At 41.5% G+C, this 21060-nt stretch overlaps 2 protein-coding genes, 1 long non-coding RNA gene and 1 pseudogene across 4 annotated transcripts; 1 reads left to right on the forward strand and 3 right to left on the reverse strand.

Annotated features, from left to right (window-relative positions):
* Positions 1-328: 328 nt before the first annotated feature.
* LOC115054998 (vascular endothelial growth factor C-like) lies at positions 329-12186 on the reverse strand. Of its 2 annotated transcripts, XM_029520362.1 has the most exons (9): positions 11394-12186; positions 11139-11227; positions 7979-8222; positions 7362-7552; positions 6820-6950; positions 6617-6717; positions 5340-5474; positions 4460-4661; positions 329-2166 (listed from the first exon to the last, which is right to left on the reverse strand). In XM_029520362.1, the coding sequence occupies exons 1-9, from the start codon at positions 11422-11424 to the stop codon at positions 2055-2057; spliced, it is 1236 nt and encodes a 411-aa protein (XP_029376222.1). In that variant the 5' UTR covers positions 11425-12186; the 3' UTR covers positions 329-2054. The 2 variants fall into 2 exon arrangements, with proteins under 2 accessions (XP_029376222.1, XP_029376232.1); XM_029520372.1 differs by having other exon boundaries at positions 330-2166; positions 11139-12184.
* LOC115055011 (uncharacterized) lies at positions 6840-13996 on the forward strand. Its single transcript, XR_003841648.1, has 3 exons — positions 6840-6980; positions 8034-8242; positions 13030-13996. It is a non-coding gene; the product is annotated as an uncharacterized LOC115055011 (long non-coding RNA).
* A 1285-nt stretch (positions 13997-15281) lies between these two features.
* LOC115050674 (stomatin-like protein 2, mitochondrial) lies at positions 15282-16826 on the reverse strand (annotated as a pseudogene).
* A 1309-nt stretch (positions 16827-18135) lies between these two features.
* Positions 18136-19122, reverse strand: LOC115050682 (trace amine-associated receptor 13c-like). The gene has a single exon (XM_029513647.1). The coding sequence runs from the start codon at positions 19120-19122 to the stop codon at positions 18136-18138; it is 987 nt and encodes a 328-aa protein (XP_029369507.1).
* Between the last annotated feature and the right edge of the window lie 1938 nt (positions 19123-21060).

A 21060-nucleotide genomic window follows, 5' to 3' on the forward strand; every position in this document is an offset into this window, starting at 1 on the left:
AAGCTGATCACCATTTTCCATCTGAGTCAATATTGTTTATGGTGGTAGATGGAGAGAGAGCGAGAAGAAGAAATGGGAGACCACAAGAAGAGTCAAGTTCCCGCTCACAGGTGTGTGCGTGTGCATGCTGAGGGGTGGAGATTATTTTTCACTGGGTTGTCAGTTGAAACGGCCTACTTAACACTTATTTCTCACTGTGTAGTTGGCAGAGAATTGGCATGCTGGGGGTTTCTGAAGGTAGTTTTGCCAAAATATCAGCAAATGCCAAATATTTTAATTGCATGCATCGTTTATCTTGAAACTTGGAAGATGACAATGTGTTGAAACATAGATTTGGCTGTTTTTATTCATAAAATGCACAGTGGTTGGCATTCTTCACTGAAATATACGTACCTGCCACCAGATTATGGATAGAAAATTTACACAAAATACTAACTAAAGCAAGACTGGCTTTTAAGAGCGAGTAAGAACTCAGTCTTTCTTGCAAATAAAAAGTTGAATTCACAGGCAGCAAAGTAAGCAAACAGAAACAACAGTCTGTTAATGCAGCATTTCATGTTTTGGTCTTGACATAATATATAATCATTAAGAGTGTCTCAGTGCTGTGAATATAACACTCCAAATGAACAAAACTGGGACACAAACATCTGGATTTGACAAGATATTTAATCAACACTTCAAAACTACCTTAAATATTTAATCATAGTATGATTAATGAATTTAAGACTTGTTTCGCATCCACATAGCACAAACACGACAATCCTTTCTACGCTGCAGCTAATCTTCATCTTAACATTCAGTGTATCTTTCAGCTGTTTTGACTTAAATGACGTGTTAAAATGAATCTTTTGCAGGGCAGAGAAAATGGACAATTAAAAACATAGTTGCAATGTTTCCATAATAATTAAAATTACAGAAGAACAAAGACATGTAAATAGTTTCATTCTAAAACAATATTTAGTTATGATTGTGACTTAAATACTGTATTTTACAACTACATGATTGCATCTTCAAAATATCAATTTTAAATATGAAAAGATTTTAATATTTACAAAATATATTACATAGAAAGTTAAATTAGAAGAATGTGTGTCCGAATCTTAACATCCACTGTGACTGGATTCAACCAAGTATGAAGGAAATCTTCACAGAGCAGCACTGCAGTAGAGACAAGTAGAAACTGGAAGATATAATAACTGTTGGGAGTGTTTAAATAAGTGTTTAATTAAACAGGCTCTGGCATTAAACCTTGACTCTCTCACAATAAAATGAAGGAAATTGCACTGGCAAAGACTTTTATGCAAAAACTGAGCAGGAACACATTACATCCTTGTCAAATATAGAAACAACAGATTTACAAATGTCGAGCTGGAAACAGACCATGAGAAGATACTATCACCATTCCCATCTCTACTAAAAGGGGGATTATAAAGCCCCAGCGTAATCACATTACATGAATTCTGCTAAACAAATCCTTCAACCTTTGGACCATCTCGTGACTCACTGCTGCCAAAGTGTGAAGTTGCCTACATCTTATTTAATCTGGGGGAAAAAAAGAGAAAACATGGCATCTCGTCTGTCATTATCTTATTCCACTTGCCATTTCGCACAGCCGTGAGGCTGCAGGAGCCCGGTGGTTGATGTTCTTGCTCAAACAAGTTGCAGCAGAGATTAATGCTTCGCTCAGGGCCGAATTGATCCGTCCTGCTGCTGGCATCGCACTTTCAGGCTGCGATCACTTCTTTTCCAGCCGGTATGTGGGCACTGAGAGTCAGATATCTCTTTTTACTAGTTAGACTGGAACTGGCTGGTTGTTTTGAAACTTTTTTTCCCACTGAGAAGCACTCCCATCCTCTTTTGTAGAATTCAGTTTTATTTGAGGTCCAATGCTCTTTGTGGTTTTGTTGTAATCCAAGTGTGGTTGCAGCTTCCTGACCTTCCTGTCAAGCTGCTTCTAGCGTCTTTGTTTTCAGGCCAAAATGTTTCAAGCCTCAGGTGAAGGGGGATTAAATGGTGGTGTCTGCCAACCGGCTCCGATGCCTGTCTGTGATCACTTAACTCCATTTAGGCCTCATGTATTTGGGAATGCACTGGCAGACTTGGTGGCTGTAGTAAAAACCAGCCGGGCAAACACGCCTGGGCTTTCTGCAGGGCAACCTGTAACAACTGGAAAGAGGGGAGGGGGCGGGGGGAATATAATTAAACACTATTAAGACAAAAATAGGGCGGAAAAGTAGCAGAGAAATGATAAAGAGGGGAGTGAAAAAGATGAGTTGAGAGGAAACGGGTGAGGTTGTGGAAAGGAAGGGAGGAAACAGGAGAAATAGAAATGAAGACACAGAGGAGATTATACTCTTTTGGCATGCATGCTATGGATAAGCCAGATCTTCACATCCCTTTTGGATAAACGCTGATCCAAGTTTTGTTTGTGCGCGCATCAAAAGATTCTGTGTGTGGGAGAAAGGGACAGTTTTTCTCCAGAGAGAGAGGGAGAAAGAAAGAAAGAGGGAGGGTTGAGGCCAAAATTCTGGGAACGCTCCTTTTCAAAGTCACAGTAGGTGTATGGTCTTCTGTGTGTACCCCCCCACCCCCGGTGACCAGATGTTGAGTGAAACCAACAGATAGACAAAACAATGAATAGAATGATGGAAAGGATTCACACTATTCTATGCTGCCCCATCTTTCTGCAGCTGCCTTGTGTGTTAGGTTATTCATAGGAAACAAAAAAACCTGTTGCATAAGAGTACCAAGTCAATTGCTAACCTCTTTGTAAACATTTATTTTGCTTTATTTTAATTGGACACACTGAAAAACCTCAAAAACGATGGAACACCTTCAGTTCATGTCTGGACTTACTATCTCAAAAAGGAAAAAAATAAAAGGCACGCTGCCTTTGCAAGACATCATCTCTTCCTTTATGACAAGACTAAATACTGAAGACAGTTGAATTTGGAGCTTAAAGGTTGGACAAACAAAAGTAGGTCACACTTCACAACCCAGGAAAGCTCCATCATTGGGTTCAGTTTGTGTAAAGGGTTATTTATTACAGCCCTCCTCAGCTGAGAAAGTTTAGAAACTGCCATCTAGGGTCACTGGTGTGTATTTCACTGACCTTTCCCATACGTGTAAAGCCATGATTAGAAATCAGTCATATCAAAACTTTGTCTCTATATGTGTTTGTCTTTGTGCCTGCCACTCCATCTGTCTCGGAGTCCGCCTGCCTGTCTCATGGCTGCTCTGCTCACTGTCATCGAGTTCACCCGGTCTCTCTGCAGACCTCCGGGTTCACAGGAAGGTTGATCTTTTGCATGCTGGCTGTGGGAACCGCAACATGCATGAAACCATGCACACGCAACTGAGGCCGTGGACAAAGGTTTACGGCGTCCTGCTACCATATAAGGCCATGTGGAAACGTGTGAACGACATAAAGCGAGTGAGCTTCTCTCTTTCCAGTTTGGAATGTTTGACGTGTCCATTGAGATTTCTCTTCCTTTCTGCCTGTCTCTCGGGCTCTCATGCTTTTCCTCTGTCTCTTGCAGAGCTCCCAGTGCGAGGCGCAACACGCAGGGCCAGTTTTCCCAGTACGAGCTTCTGGTTCAGGTAACCTGAGCTGTGCAGAATTCAGAGGTGCATCTTAAAAAAGACTCCAGCAGCAGAGTGGAGAATTGCCTGTGGTGCTGATCTGAGTCACTACCCAAGAAATCAACCTTTGTTGGGGCCAGAGACCAGACGACATGACGTGTTTAACATCCTCTGAAAACATTAAGTAGGAATTCTGAGGGCGTTTTTTGATTCCTGCCGCAAATTATGGTAACTGTTGTAATGCAATTAAATGGAAACATACAGGTCACTGAGTGGTTTGTGGAACTAGATGTGTCAAGCAGGGAAATTTTATGCAACACCAAATGTAGGAAATGAGGGACCAATTAGCTGGAATGTTTTCACGACAGTCCTGGAAATCTGACTAAGACTTAGAAGTAAATGATTGCATAAAAACAATAAGGTCTACTAGTGTATGTGGAATATGCAACCCAAACAGAGAAAGGTGGAGCAGCCAGCAACATTGTGAGAGAGAGAGAGAGAGAGAGAGAGAGAGAAAGGACATTCCCTCTTTCTCATCATCCAATACCAGCTGCTATAATTGGAAAATGTAATTTATGAACATTTTATGAAAGTACTTGATTTATGTTTTCCTACATTGAAGAAAGATATTCATGTTGAAGACCAACAAAAAAATGTTTGTTATTGCTTATTGGCTTATTTGGCATCGAGCAGAGGGGGCTCTGAAAGTTAAGGGTCCAGCTGGCAGAGAGCCAGAGTCTGGATACTTGGGATAATTTTGTCCCCCAAGGAAACGTTCTCTCTTCTCCAGTCCCTCTCCACAGGGAGGTCAGAGTGCAGAGCTGAGAAATTCAGTGTTTTGCTCCAGGACACACCAGGCTCGTCCTCGCAGGCCTACCTGCAGGTGTTGGGGTTGAACCTCTTGCCCTGCCGCAGACACGACTGTGCACTCTCTCTGCACTCACACAGGCAGGTGTCGGGGTTCAGGGGCTGATTCCCAGGGCAGTCTGCAGCGCACACGCAGCCACACAGGTCTTCATCCCACCGCTGGCCAGCAGGGCACCACTTCCCCTCACCTTGACCTTCACACTGGCATTCACCTGAGAGAAGAGCAGGTGGAAAGTCTAAGCAGACTTTACGTAGTGAAGCCAGTGTATCACTGTGCACCAGTTCCTTCATTGTTGGGCCAAATATTTGGCGTTCATGTCTTTACATGTTTTATAGTTGCATAAACTTCCCTCTGTCTGCTTATTTATCCTGATCTTACTCAGCTGCTTTCGAACTGACAGCCCCTTTCTCATAAATGCGGTGTATTTACAGTAAACCTGGTTAAAGGTAGCTTTAGAAAATTGGTGTTTTTGGACCCCTGTGAACCACTTTTCAGGAAAAGCAGTCTCTCATATCTGCTCTGAGTTATTGAGTAGGGGTGGTACCGATGAATGATTTTACTATTAACTGCGTTGTAAAAGTTTGCAGTTATCCAACTGTGGAGGCTTAGTCATACTGCACCTTGAATTAATAGTTAAAAACTGATAGAAACATTAGGCATGATTGACAGTTGATAATTGTCCCATCAAACCCATAATAATTGTGACACTGCAATGATTTCTCTCACTGTAATCGTCCCATCCCAATTAATGAGTCAGCTCTTGACAGCTTCCCAGAATTTCTGACTGAGACGAATCAGCTTGTGCAGACAGCAGTGCAGACTCTCATCCTTTAATTCTGTGTTACACAGCCATATATATGAATGTATTTTCCATAACTGAACTCCTTACAGGTGTTGTGGTCCAGCCTCCAGCCCACATCGCAGCTGTCCTCGGTGAGTCCATTTCGACAGACGCACTCGCAGCTGGAGTCCTGGAGAACCCTGTTGGGCCCGCAGAGAGCCAGCAGACCTGATTCCAGCTCGTCTGAAGGCCATGTGGAGAGGAGGTAAAAACTTATTTTAGTCTCTCGACTCTCAGCTTTGTTTCACATACATAAAAATGACAAAATACAAAATTAGCCTGCATTTTTGATCTGTCATACTTTTCCCATAGGTATCTATTTACAGTCTGCTATATAAATAAAAAGTAGGTGGAGATGGCAGGCACTGTTGTTCACTGCATGATTGTACAAGTGAAATACCACAACGACACATTGGCTTCTCATATTGCAGTTGAATAAACATTCCCTCGAGCAGAAATTGTTTCATTTTGTTGCATTTGCCGCCAAGGCATTACCATCATGATCATTTGGCTGTGGTGCTGTGGAGTTTTTGAAAGGCTGAAATCTGACTCATAACACAAAAAAAAAACTCCAGTTGTTTTCTAAGGTCTGGGGTTTCCATTTTGGATGAGCAACAAGGAAGTTAAAGACAAAAAATAAACTAAAAGAAAACTGTTGCACCAAGATATAATGGACAATCAATCTGGCTTCATATTTTCAGTATTCAGGCGCTCCACAATGTGAGAGCTGGTGGTCAATGTTGTGCAGTTTTTCACTGAAGCTGAACTAAACTAAACAGCATGTGATTTCCACTTCAGTCAGTGAAATCATCTCATATTGTGTCGGCTCGCTCCACGCCAGGTGACCCATCTTCACGCTGCTGCGGCGTCAACATACTATATGTCCAAACACTGACTGTAGTGTATTACGCTCAAGGCATTAGTCAAGTCTGATGAATTCTGAGCTCACACATCCCTTGCTTCTAACCCTGGCCACCACCCTTTTATTCTGGACATAGCACGACCTTTGACCCGTGTACTTGCAATTTATTGCTGTGATTCATTTGTTTTGTTGAAATTCTCATTACTTTAAAGCGTTTTACAAGGCAAAGCTTGTTTGTTGTGTTTTGAAGTGTTGGAGAGTCAGCCTGGCTGCTCAACACAGTTTGCTTTGATTTTGCCCCAAAAATGAACAGCCCAAAGTATTTTTATAAATCAACAAGTGTAAAGTTGAGGAGAAAAACATAATTTGGTTTATCTGAGTTACAGATATATTTCCTTTCTTCTCTCTTTAATCACTTTAATAACCCCTTCATTATACAACAGCACAAAGTAAACAACCGTACCTGTCTCTCTCTCAGAGTAGTTTATGGAATCTGTTGAGACACACACACAATTCACAGGATCCCAAAATGACCCTGCAGCGCAGGGGACTTCAAGAGAACACCTACACACACAGACACACACATCATGTATATAAGAATACAGAAGCACTGACTCAGAAAATAAACACACACACAAACACATGTCAGCCTCCATTCTTACTCACAGGTGATCTGTCACAGCTCGCCTTATGATGGAGTGGAGCGGCCGCTTGGGGAGGCATTCGCACGAAGTGTGGTTGATGAATGTTACCATGACGACAGAGCGATCCATTCTTGGTGGAGACAGTTCCATCAACTGGCGGGGAAGAAGGATGACTGATTAGTGGTGTGTGTGTCTTTTATTATATTCTTTGTCTTTTTAATTCTGCTTGCTGCTTTCGTAACAAAAGTTCTGCCCTGGGGTGTTTTTGATTGATGTAAGTGTTGTAAGACTGCGCAACAGTGCCTGACTATGTGAGTCGTAGGGTCTCGATGTCCTGTTGCAGCCAAAGGGTGTCCCATTGCAGTGGGAACTAGGGTGTAATGCATCTGGGCTTGTTACATAACTGGGTAAATTGGTTTCTGTCCTGTTTCCTGAGGCAGCTCGAGGTGTATGAGCAGAAAACACCAACACAGTGAAGAAGTGGAGCAGACTGCTCAATAATTCAGTTGTGAAACAGTTTTCAGACATTGAAGACAGAAAGAAAGGAGAGACTCCAACACTTACTGTCTTGTTTACAAACGAGTAGCTTGTATTGGTGCAGTAAAATGCCTCGTTGGTGCAGCATCCTCCGCACCGATGAAGTGCCACGCAGCGAGGGAGGTAGAATTGACTGGTGGATTCTGGATATTCTTTGGAAACCTCAACACACATCTCTCTGGGTTGGCATGAGGTCCTCTGGATCTCCTCCAGAATCACTGAAGACGTGTGATAGAGAAACTGCTTTAATCTTAATTTACCTGTTATTGTAGGAAGGAAATCACGGAGCTTTTTCCTGCTTTTTCTCCAGGCTTTTTTCCAGCAAGCCTTATTTTCTCCATTTATTGTATTTATCACAGCCTTTTGTCTGTTTCCAGTGAACTGAATCTGTCTTGACGTTCTTCAAAAGTATGATTTCTCTTGTTTTATCTCCACGGCTCTGATTTTAAGGCGTGTTGGCAATCTTTTCTAGCTCGTTAAAGACTGTAATAAGTGAGATAGTAAGAAAACGCTTCCAAAAATGTTAAAAATCTAAAACGAGCTTGATTGATGTGAGCTTTGCTCCATTTATAAATTTAAATGTGCTATTGTAGATACCACTGGTCTGCAGTTCACCTAAATCAAACTGAAATCTCAGTTTTTACCTTCCAAAGTCTTGTCCACTTTGTAAAGCGCCTCCTCCCTTGGGTGTCCCCACAGATCATCATCATTGGAGTGGACCAAAGGGCCTGCTGAGGTGGAGGGGAAAGACGGCGATGAGGAGAAAGGGGATGATTTCTTCCTCAGGCAGTGCTGAAGCAGGCTGTACTCAGGGTACAGAAGCTGTAATAGCTGATCAACATTGGTTATCGCCTCCAAACTGTGCTGGTCATCTGACATCCCCGCAGCCTGGAAGACAGTAATCACAGGTAATGCAGAAAGTCCCCACACACAGGCCCTCCTCAGTTAAATCTTATTTTAATGACCCATTTACTTTTGGATGGTCTTAGAAATGAGGGTGATGTGTTCTGAGTTGCTGCTTCTGTAGGAAATATATGAGAGACAGCAAATTGTACCATGCTGCTCTGGGTTGGATAAACAGTGAATACCAAAGCTTCCAATGTGTTGTAACATGTTACTGTTGGCTACTGTTGGTTATTATGAGTGTCTGTCCTCTCCTCACCTACACGCACTCATTGTTGTATTCAAATACACATCAACTCTCCAAAGCCTGTTTCTGTCATGAGTCAGTCTACGTTTGTGCACCTTTTTTTTTTTTTTTTTTTAAAGCCTTTTTTTAAAGTTTTGTTTTCTTTTTTTTTTCTTTTTTTCTTTTCCCAAAAAAACTTCACCTCAGGCTAAGTGATAAGACTTGAAAATACCTGCCCAGCTCTGGCAGGGCCTCTAAGCAAGACGCTGTAATCTGACCCATGGGCTTCAAGTCTCACAACACTTTTCTGCATCCTTTTAGTAAATCTCTGGTCTGACCAACATCAATAGACCAACAACACTATTGAGATTAAAAAGCCACATTACTATGATTCTTGCATGACAAGGCTTTATGAGGTGGAAAAGGTTATCGCCATAAACCATTCCTGTGGTGAGTCATCCCCATAATGATTTTTCAGTCGTCTTGACAGGTGGCTCTGTTGTACTACTCACTGGTATCATACGTTAAAGACAAAAAGTTAATTGTTTGTCAGGCTGGCTGATAGAGGTTGCTGTGTCTTGTGTGAAGGAAGAACATCAGCTGAGAGTTTTGAGTGTCAGACATTCCTCCTCCAGGGATTGTGAGTGATTGCTTCATTCCCCAAACTGGCACGGCTGGCATTACCTTAACAGAGACCAGATCTCTATTTTGTTATCAGTCTCACCATTTATGTTTCTGCCCAACTCTCTCCTGACCTCCCAGTTAGTTTCCATCCAGCTTATCTGTCTAATACACATTCCCGCCTGTGTCTCACAGCTGTCTTTCTAATTTGATGTTTTCATGCGCTCATCAAATCGGAAATTCTTTATTCAGTTTGAATGTTCAATTTGATGTCTACGGTAGTAGTATATGAAGTACAGCTAACCCTGAGAGGGAGATTAATATCAGGACCAATTTAATACTTGTAGACATAAATTACCCAAAAGCACAAAAGTGGACCCCATGATGGTGCCAGAAATAAAGTCAGCAGCTCAGTTAAGTCAACACTGAACAACTGTGCTGAATTTCATGTCAAATCCTCCTAAAGCTGTTGAGATGCTTTGAGCTGGACTAAAATGATTGACCTGACCCATTCCATTGGGCACATTTCACAATCATGCTCTTTTTTATTGATTTTTAAAGTGATTGGTTTAAAAAAAAAAAAACGCTCTCCCCTTGATGGTATTAATCTTTCAAGCAAATAGAATTGGTAGAATCTGTACATAATATTGATGGAGAGTTGTAATTACACTCTGGAGGATAGACTCTTCTCTTTCTTTCAAGGTCTTCCCAGATTTAGTTCGCATTCCCTCCCTCTCCTTTGTGTTGTTAAGTGGTCACATGACATGAGGTCATCGCTGTGGGACTATGAGGTCATGGCAGATCATCATTAGTCCAGTTCAATGGGGTGTGACCATCATTAGATACAGCTGGCACTCATCAGACGTGTATGCCCACACCCATGCATTTGTCCCGCGGTCTGTAGCTTATGCTTCAGCTTTATCCTTTTTTTTCCTTCTGTGCACCCCATTAAAATTGATGATCAATTTAAAGAACATGAAGCATGATTTAAAATACCTTCCTATATGTATTTGGAGTCATAAACTGATGCTATCATTCATTCTGAGTATTTTGTCTCACTGCTACAAACGACATCTGCTGCAAGATGCTTTGACAGAGGTTAAAATTCAACAGCAATACTTCAGAGTTTCCTGGCTGACTCATGAGCAGCATTTACAGTAAAGTTGAAACCGAGAGCAGCAGAGCAGATAATTTTCTATTTGACAGAATAAAATCATGCAGGAAGCACTTAGAATGTTCCACTAACTTAAAGGAGACCAGTTATTTTTAAAAAAGCCAGGACTTTCCAAACTTTCTGGAAGGACACTCGCTGTAATTGATAGTAATAATAGACACTTAGGCTGATTGCATTCATGCTGCTAATTTTTCCATGTTTGGCAGTTAGTCAAGTTAAACTTAATAACGATAATAAACATTTATCCAATCAAAGGTTGTTGATAGGATACAGCTGTATCCGAACCATGTCTGTCTGAACTTCCAAACTCCCTGGAAGGAGCTGTCATTCTTTGGGATCTGCTCAAAGTACAATTATTGAGTCTGCTGTGGTAGCCTCTCTCTGAGGCATTTGAGACTTTGGAATTAGCTTTCTGATGATTTTGTTGAATTTTTTAAATTATTTGTTTACACTTGTTTTAAATTGCAGTTCTCTGATTTTGACTGTTGTTGTTTTTCTTTGCTGATGATGCCATGTTGTAGATCTTCACCTCTGCAGTTAATTCGACTTTTCCTGGTTCAGTTGTGCTTCTTACAGATATTTAGATTTTCTGAACAATGAAAAGACTAAATATAAGCATGTAATAAGAGCAGAGAGTTATAATACTCAAAAACTTTTGAGGAATGGTTTGGAAGTTTTTTCCATCGCAGATTCTTCCAAAAGAAATCCTCTTCTTTGGCGTTCAGTCAGATTGGACGGTGTTCAGTGACCCATTTATGTATTTATCCAACTTTCTCTTTTCAATTTTCACCCGTATGATAAAATGCAGATGCTGTAGAAATGTGTAAAACTCAGATGAAGCTCAAAGTTTTATGGATGACATGGAAATGAAATGTCTCACCTTAGTGCCAACGTCTCCAGTTTGATAATTGTCTGTATAGTCTTGTCCTGAGCACATATTGCTGATATTAAGCATCCATAGGAGCAAAGCTGGTATCCACATAGTGAGGAGATGGAGAAGAGAGGAGAGGAGAGGAGATATAAGGACAGAGGAGGAGGAAGGTGGTGAATTTAAAACTGGATGCAAAGTGATGAGCGGAAGGTGGAGGTCTGAGGTGAAGAGGAGGAGAAAGAGGAACAGGAGGGTATCACAGACTTGGCAGGTATCTCTTTGCTCCTCTCTTCATTCTATCCTGGGACGAAGTTGCTCTTCTGGCGCAGGTTCTTTGAATATGGGAAATCAGCTGAATAAATCATGATGAGGAAATCGTCTCCTCTTCACAGCGTCTAACGCGGCTCCTTTTTCTTCTTCCTTCTTCTTCAGAGGAAGCACTTCCTCTTCTCTTGCTGCACGTCCATTCTTGCTGGTGATATGATGTTCCTTAAGTTTCTTCACTCTTTATATCTTTCTTCGCCTTGAACCTGAAGTTTTCTTCAGCCTTTTCTTAGCTGACTGTCCCATTTATCTTCTTTTCCACTCCAGCCTTGGTCTTCTTCTTCAGCCTGCCCCTTGCCCTTCAGACTGGTGCACCTCCTCGCTTTCTTTATCTATATTTTCTCCTCACACAGCGGCTGTACTTTTCACTCTCTCTGTCTCTCTCTCCTCTCTGATTATCGCTGCCTCTTTATCTGTCTCCTGTTTCTCTCAGAAACCTTCAGGGCGAAACTCTCCCTCTCAGTCTCTCTCCCTCTCTTTTTCTTTTTTCTTTTTTACCGCTTTCTAAATCTGTCACAACTTTTCTGTCAGGCTGTCTGATCAAAGAGAGAGAGAGAGTAAGAAGTGGAAGAGCTTACTCCAAATCCTGCTCTGAAATTGAGATTTTTCGGAAAAAAGAAGGGGGAAAAGAAAAAGCTTCTGGCATCAAGTTTTTGTGCAGAGGAGACGAGAAATGCGCGCCTTGCTCTTAGATGTCCTGTCTGAGTGAATGAGGAAAAAATACAAGAATGGAGGGATTGTCTCTTGTGGGTGGAGTGAAGGATCTGAGAAAGGATTCTTGTCTTATAGCTGATTGTACTGGCGCACACACTTTTTTTTCCACTGTAAATTGTAGGCTATACAGTGTCTGCAGAAGCACACAGCAGCCTGGCACTGATCCACATTCTCCCAACACGTGCCATCACCATCTTTGTATGTGACTTAAATTCACTGGAGAGGCTATTTTTACTGCAGTCTTTATTCCGAAACAAAAAAAAGCTCAACTGTCAGTATCAAGTCACATTATTCCCCCTTTCCTTATCTCTCTTTCTTTTCTCACGCATTTGTTACCTTCTCCGCGTTTTGCAATTCAGCGGGCTGGCAGGAACTGCTGATGAAATTTCCAAAAATGTGTGTTCAATAGTACGAGTTTCTGAACTGCAGCCCGTGAGTGCCTTTTTACGAGCTGCTGCTACCTCAGCTGTCTTTTTTTTTCTTGCGGTTCCTGCTTTATTTCAGCTGCCCCCAATCCTTTCTTTCAATGTCAAGACTCGTCTGTGTGTGTGAGAAGGCGGGGGGGACATAGAGAAATATAGTCTCACACCTGCAGCTCCAAAAGCCTTTTCCCCTTCACACTTCCTCGAGCTGCGTCTTTTGTCTTTTTCCCTCCCCCTCCTGCCCTTTCTCCTGGTCTTTCTCCCTGTGGTTTGTCAGTTCAAGGTCTTAAAAAAGACAAACTTTACATACCTCCTTAACTATACTGCCCCAAGGCTGTAGGCTTGTGTTTCTGTGTGTCACAGAGGAGGAGGGACGGGTAAGAAGCTGAAATCTTTGTCTAAATTATGATAGATTTTTCTTTTTTTTTTTCCTCTTCTAGGGAAAAGACGTTGCTGACAACTGTAAGATAAATTTTGGGGAAGACAGGTGGGAGAAGACGTGGAGAAGGCAGGAGGCCAGCAATGACAAGGAGGAGGGAGAGAGAGGTGTGTCTGGGAAAAGCTCGAATGAGAAAACATCCGATTTTTGGGCCAGTCACTGCCAGCCTTTTTGGGGATTAAAGACGCACACTCACAGTGGCAAGTGCGTGCTTGCAGTATGCTTTATGTGTCGAAATCCGTGCAACCAAATTCCACATTCCAGTCATTGCTTTCTCCATTTCATCATGTGAGCTGGGAGCGAAGAATTGGACACGGTTTAATCATATGTAATGCCAGGCTTTGTGCTGTTTTGCAGAATTGTTTGGCACAACACAAGCATAAAGGCCTCCCAGGTCTAATGTTCTATCAAACCTTTTCAAATCACTTGTAATTGAGAGTCATTTACAATTTTTTTGTTTGTTTGTTTTTTTTCTGGGGGGGGGAGCTCTCTGATGCAGTATTTATTGACCACAGTTCTCCCCAAAGGCTGCCAAAAAACCAAAAACCTTTAGAAGCCGACGCAGACATGACGTCAATTCAAATGCAATCGCTTAAAATTAAATAAAGGTTACAATTCCAAAGGAAAGAATCCACCTTTTCATTAAAAATATTTGTAGTTATTTGGCATTTTCTGTCTAATCTTCAATATTAAAGCTATAATATAGTGTTGTTTCTCTCTCTATATATATATAAAATAAACCTTTGATAGTTTAATAGTAACACTTCAATGATTTGAGGTTTTTAAAAGCAGTTTTTGCTGGAGAAGGGTTAAAGAACTCAAAGGAGTTTTAATGATTTCCTTTTTTTCCATTCTATCTATAAAAGTATTTTATAGACAAAACTTCTGTGTGTGTTTGTGATAAACTTAATGAGGAGGCTTAAAAATCTACACTCATGTACATGAAACTGTGTGGTTTCTTTCTGCAAGTTTCCAAATAATAAAAAGGTTTGTGTTTCATCATTGGGTTAATTATACAATTTTCTTAAACTCGGAATTCCCAAAGGTAGGGAAACTATACGGTTGCATTAGGAAACCAAGTCTTTTATCCTGTCAATGCTGTCAGTAAGCCTGCGGTGATAGCGCTAAGTCCATCAAAATATCTGATGTTAGATGGTAATCGTAGTTTCTTCATTGGAAATATCAAAATGTTGCAGCATCACAGTATTCACTGAGACACAGGGACAAACTTTAACATTTACAACCAAGTTTAAATTCCTTTTTGTTATTTCTGAGACCAGCCCAGGAAATCCACAACAAATAAATTCATTCTTCATACTCTCCCATCTGAAGAATCAAGATTGTTAAGGGATTTTTAAAACTTTGACATTTTGAAAGGCCGACAAGTCTCCTGAGTGAGAACAATAAAAAAGCAAATAAATAGAATTAGCAGGCTGACCTACAGAGCAAACATGATTTCACAGGCACCAAATGTGATGAGGCTATTGAAAAGATCCAGATGCATCATTCTTAAAGCACGGGGCCTGATACGATTCACAGCATAGCTTTAATGCACATACTTAAGAGGATTTGTGTTTCAGGTTCTCTCCTTTCCCAGCTGCCCTTGCTCAGCATCACCTCTGTTTATCCACAGATTGCCCTTTGCACTGTATGCTTGTAAGACTCAGCAGAGTGAAAGTAAGTTTCTTTTTCTTGGTACAGTTTAGTACGGTAATGGTGATGTTGACTGGACTGGAAGTTCTTCACTGACTTCTTCCATCCTGGTCTTCACGCTTTCAGCTTTTATAACAAGCCGGGGCTAAAAGATGTGAAGCCTGTTCAGCCGGAGCCTCTGACAGCAGACGAATGGCCACAGATTTAGCTTCTGCTTTGGCCAGCTTTGGCTAACATACCCTGGGCCTCACCTCGAGACAACAGAAAAGTCATGTAAATTAATCACACAAGTAGATTTGTTCTTGAATGAATAATATCCTAAGAGGCCATAAATCCTATTTTGTAACATTGTCCTTGATTCCCTTCTATTCAATACGCCTTAAAGTTGTCTGTGACCATGTCTGATTTGTCTGGGTCATGAGATGCTCATGTAGTGTTGTAACAAGCTGAAGGCACATAATTAAATGCTTTGTGGATTTGGAGTAATGAAGGCCTAACTTGACAAGACCTTCAATTACATACATGCTCACAAGATTTGGGTTCAGGAAAAAAAAAATCCCAAGTTAAACAGTTGTTTCTTTAAGACAAAAGTGAAATGGACTAACCAGTTGCTTTATTTATCTGCTCTGCCTTCTCTCCCTCTAAGGCTAGAATTTTGCGATTGCTTGCGACCCTCTGCCACGTTGATGGTGGTTTCCTGTGTCCCCTCAGACTCCAATGCTGTGGCTCTTTTCCTGTGGTCAGCCTTCACCTACACAGGAAACACAAAACAAAGATCAGGTAATTCTCCAACAGGGACACAGAATTAATCCTAAAATCTCACAGTAGCTGGTTGGAACGATTAGCATAACTGTCTCGTATGTAGCAACTGTCTTTGATGGTCTTAAAAACAGAAAAAAGGAAAGTCGGCAAACAAAACAGCATTTAAGTGTGTCTCTGCTCCCCCCTGAGCTCGCATAAATTTTTTAGGGTTGGCCTTGTTTGTGTAGCCAAGTATTGTGGCTGCATGTTTGGATCAAAAACTAATTTGAAATAGAATGAATCAGACTGTGTGTCTGACCTGCAACTGCATTGACTCTTTAACCCAAGGTGGAACTTGTACATCTTTGATTTCATAACGCAGGCAGCGGATTTCCCACTTGGCTGATGCCTGGTTGATGGAGTGGACGATGTTGAGAGTTCAGGGAGTCCCTTTCCCTGAAAAGCATAAGTGGTCTGAGACAGCAGGTTTAAAAAGCCTTTTTATGACCTGGCTGCAGTCAGACACACACCAAGCAGGGTGGATGTTTCTTATCCTGAACACTTTGTCCAGTGTGAGTTTGCCCAATTCAGAACACATTGTGAGTGCAAGCTGAGTCACAGCACATTCTGGATCTTCTACACCATCACTAGCCAGCAACACAACAAAGGATCAGTCTCCTTTAGCAGACGACTGGCGCAACCTGCTGGCTGAAAAACAAATCTCCTTCACTATAAATTTTAGAGAAAGTATCAGTTTATCCACACACTGACAGCAGTGGAAAGTAATGATGTGTGAAACAGAATGGATATGTTGACTTTGCTACGATTGTCATGTGTTTAAGTCTTGCAGAGTACTATTACCAGTGTACCTCAAAAGGATCTAAGATTCACATATAAAGTCTGCCATCAATCTGCAGCATCACATTAGACGTGCAAAGACCAAGAAAATGTCAGTTAGTTTGGCCTTCGAGATAGCTCATTAAACCACTAATACACTGACATGTTCATCTCATTAACTGCTGTCATTATTCTTCTAAAATGCAATAGAAGCACTTCCTACTCAAGGAGACAGCACAGCAGTGGTTTCAATGATGTTTATTTCCTTCTGCTTCCTTACCCAGGTTGTTTTCCAGTATATTCACCCAAAAAGACTATCTGGCCTGCTGCTGGGGCACAGACAGGACCACTGTGTGAAATGACTGTTTACCTGTTCCAAGAGTCTCACCTGAGCGGAGGTAAACATGATGCAGGGACACCTTTACAGAATCAAACGTCCTGTCAGGTATGCGATATGGCTGCTTGTGTGATATTTATCTGATGTTCAGCCTAGCACGTGTTATTTGTGTCGATTTTCGGTTCAGCTTTGTTTATTTTTTGTGAAAGCCGGCTAACGTCACCTAGCATGCCCGGCTAAAGATAGCAGGTTAGCCGGCTAGCTTCAGTTAGCACCAGAAGAGGCTTTTTACCTCAAAAACGGCGCCAGACAGAGAGTGCTTCAAAGACATAGAGTCCGCAACATGTCCGACACAAACGGAGAGTATTTTTATATTTACTGTAGTTTAAAAACTGTCAGGAAAAATAGATATTTCAGGGCCATGTCGTGTTTATCTGGTTTTGACGGCTAAGCTACTCATCGGCACTACAGCGCCCCCTGACGGGGCGGATGACGCTACTGCAGCCGGTGAGGTCAAACTTCAGTTCGAGGTTTGTTTTTTGTTATAAAATTAAACAACTTGTCAGGATATTAATATAATCATCAAAATCACTACACACCGTGGTATCCGGTTATAAATAATATTTACACTGTAAAGCACAGTCCTAAAATATATGTAATGATTTATATTGTATGAACTTTGGTTGTTAATTTAAGAGAACAGTGTTTTCAAATGCTGAGATAAATAAAGATCAGACTGATAAGGTAGATCATTAATCATTTTAATCATTTTTATTACCTCACATGACAGCTGTAAAAAATAAACCAAAAAAAAAAAACAACTTAAAATAGATGTAAAACAAAACTAACAGCAATAGAATTGAAGGTTATTATTAAAACTGCAGGACTAATTACGAAAGAAAATACAGACAGAAATGTATGTAAGTATCTACTGAAGCCCCCTTCCACATTTAGACTTGTTTTTATCTGTTTATATATATAGAAACTTCTTTCAAACACAGTTTTCTTACTATATTAAATTTAAACATATGCAGGTAGTTTTCATTTGACAGCATTAAGATTTAAAGAAAGAAAGAGAGCAGTTGGTGTTTGTGGTACTGTGGCTCAACTTACTACCATTTTTTAATTTATGAAGTGTTGATAATACCTGTGAAAGGGAACTGACTTAATTCTATTATGTTTTATGAAATGAAGTTGAAATTGTTCAGGCTGTGCTGTGAAATTATTCAACATTCTCACTTTCTTCTTCTTGTTTGTACTTGGTGTTTCTGACAGTCAGGTAAATACATAAGTATTGTATTATTCTACTGTAAAGCACAGACACAGAGGAAATACAATCAAAGTAAATTCTCACTCCAATCTGAATCCACACTGCATTTGGTTCTGTAGACAGCACATAGTTAATAGAGTCTTTGTGGTCATTGTCATATTGTTATTCATTCTTCACAGCAGTGTGTAGATAAGATTATTTATAGTATATGTAGGTAGTAAAAGCCAAGTGTTGCACATATGTGCTTCATGAGCATATTTCAGCTGTGTCTAAAAGATGGTGAACTCCTGGGAGTGAGGCTGGAGTATTTCCAGTGTTAAGATGAGCCGTATAGCTTTTCTAAACCAGGGGTAGAAAATGGCATAAATCAGAGGATTCACACAAGAGTTCAGCAACATCATCCAGGACAGAACGACAAAGTAGGACAAGCTGTTTGACGTGTTGTCACCTGTGAGGGCAGGAAAGTAATATGGACAGAAACACACCAGAAACACAACTATCACAATTCCCAGAGTCCTGGCTGCCTTCCTCTCTGATTTTTTAGCAGTGGGAGCTGCTCTAGTGTTGGCAGCAGCAGTCTGTGCCTGGATGGCACGTACCTGAGAGACAGCAACCACAAACACCCTGAAGTACAGAACCACCATGACAGTACAGGGCCCGACCAAAGTGATCAGGAGGTCAACAGTCCCCGAAACACGGCTGATGACAACCACACACTCCCCATGACAGGAGCTGAACCTGTCAGGCTGCTGAAGGTGGTCCATCAGGATGATGGCGTTGTAGAGAGCCGAGCAGGCCCAGCATGAACAGATTAAAACCCTGGCCCTCTTCAGGGTGATCTTGGACGAATAGAAGAGCGGGTCACAGATGGCCAGGTAGCGGTCTACGGATATGAGCACCATACTCCCCAAAGAGGCTGAGAGCAGACAATAAGAGATATAAGGAGTCAGCGCGCACATCAGCCTGCCCAGCAGCCAGCAGGTCTCCATGTAGCGCAGGCCCTCGACGGGCATCCCCAGCAGGCCCACCACCAGGTCGGACACAGCCAGGGACAGCAGCAGGGCGTTGGTGGGGGTGTGGAGCTGCCTGAAGTGGGAGATGGAGATGATGACGAGCAGGTTGAGGGTCACGGTGAGCAGAGAGATGGAGGCCAGCAGGGTGTAGAGGAGAGCTGCGTCGGGGATGGGCCGCACCAGCCTCCTGCATGAGGAGTTATGGCTGGGGAAGCAGAGAGGAGGGGAGGCCCCCTGTGCCATACATCAACAAACACAGGATGAGATGAAGAAGAGAGGTGAGTGAGCCCCCCACCTACCTGACTGGGTAATTTATAGTCCTCTGACACACATTGTCCTTCATCTAAATGTCCAGAGACTTCATGGAACTGATCATCAACATCATTATCTGCATTTTAACCACTAACTCCTCATTAAGGCTTGGCACATATACATACATTAAGTGTGTGTGTGTGTGTGTGTGTGTATGTGTGTGTGTGTAAAGCTGTAAACCTGTTTTGTAACTCTCAACCTTTCAACTCATCACAATCCAGTCAACGGTTTGAAAGATCAAATTTAGTTTGAAGGCCCTGTCCCGCTGTTTGTGTTTGTAATGCTCACTTATTTTAAAAAGGAACACGTGTGGGTGGTGTTGATCGGTGAGTGGTTTGGAACTGTGCGGTACATGAACACTGTTGTGTGAAGATTGATCTACTGAGAGATGTTTGGTTTCATGCCAGCTGAATCAGAACCTGCAGCCTAAAAGCTGAAAGCCAAATTTTTCTGTGCTTTTTGTCCTTGTTTGTATTATTTACTGCCTTCCACTATTTATCTTCTTTGTGTTTCTGTGTTTGTCTCATTTACTCTCACATTTACTTGTTTTGTGACATGTGAGCAACAGACTGTAGAGTTTTTCTCAGGATAAATAAAGTATCTATCTATCTGCAGTTCTTGAGGTGATTAGACTCTGACCCCCAGCTGCTCAAAGGGAGAAGGAAGGAAGACCAACTGTTTTCCAGTTTTCCTCCTGGTGAGACAAGTCCACGGAAACTTTGACATGTTTACCTGTTAACTGTTGTGTTTGTTGTCGTGATTGTTGCATCACTCCAGTTGTTTAACACCTCAGATTGGCTCAGTATCTCAGTGGGGTCGAGGTGTTACTTAGCATCAAAACAAGAGCACTTTTGTACTGACGAGAAAAACCTCTCAGATTAAATACTGTAAGTTTGTTTTTCTGTTTTGTGAGAAAGTCTAATTGGGCCTCAGAGGTATTACTCTTTGTGTCTGTCTGCAGAGTTGTGTGCATGATAGATGGTGGTTTTAATGCTCAAGGCTGATGTGTGGCTACTGCTGACTTCATTTAATGACATCATCTTTCCCTTGTAGATGCCCATGATGGACATCAACCTGGTCTGCTGATGCTGATCCAGAAACAGGTTTGGAAGAGTCTAAATGACAGTCAGAATAAATCTGTGAAGGAAGAATTAAGACGTTTTTCATTCAGGTGCCTCAGCAAAGCACAGCAGATTTATTGTTGTATCTCCAATTCATGAAGAGGTGACACAGAGGCACTTTACATACAGAGCACGTTTAGATGAAAGTCTCTGTTGTATTATTTTTCTTCCCTGTTTGGAGTCACCACAGGAAGTCAGCTCTGTGACCTGCAGGATTGATTGGGCTGCTTGTATTTATTTAGAAGCCCTTCCTGCCACACCCCTCCTCACCCAATATTTCTAGGTTTGGGACCGGCACAAGTCTACTGCTGGTTTCTTTTGTAGCTCCAATCAGTGCTTCTGCTGGTTATCAAGGTTCTTTGTACTTTTGGTGTCCCTTTGAGAAAACTTTCTGTTCATTTCTAGCCAAAGATGAGGTGGGAAAGCTCTGATAAACATTGGGAGTGTAGTTTTGATAGAAATGAAATGTGCAGGAGTGTGATGATGATGATGATGATGCAGTAAATAGGAGTTACATTGATGCTCATTCCACACCTGAACAGAGAAGTATCACCAGAAACGTGTGTTTCTGGGAATTTATTCAGTTCAGTGAAAATCTTTATCTCTGATGTCCACTTTTAGGATGTAACGTGTCCAACTTAATTTTTTAGGACTATCAGCCCTACTTGAGAATATCTGAAGTGAGATTCATCACATAGAATCAGATATTCATATGTTGCACCAATGCATGCTGAGTGTTTTGATAATT

Source organism: Echeneis naucrates, chromosome 2, assembly GCF_900963305.1.
Source record: "Echeneis naucrates chromosome 2, fEcheNa1.1, whole genome shotgun sequence".
NCBI lineage: Eukaryota > Metazoa > Chordata > Actinopteri > Carangiformes > Echeneidae > Echeneis > Echeneis naucrates.

Coding starts and splice junctions, on each gene's coding strand:
- LOC115050682 (XM_029513647.1), bottom strand. CDS start 19,122: ATGGCACAGGGGGCCTCCCCTCCTCTCTGCTTCCCCAGCCATAACTCC.
- LOC115054998 (XM_029520362.1), bottom strand. CDS start 11,424: ATGAAGAGAGGAGCAAAGAGATACCTGCCAA. Junction 8,223..11,138: donor CTGGAGACGTTGGCACTAAG/GTGAGACATTTC, acceptor ACTGTCTTCCAG/GCTGCGGGGATGTCAGATGA. Junction 2,167..4,459: donor TTCAACCCCAACACCTGCAG/GTAGGCCTGCGA, acceptor CCCTCTTTCCAG/TTGTTACAGGTTGCCCTGCA.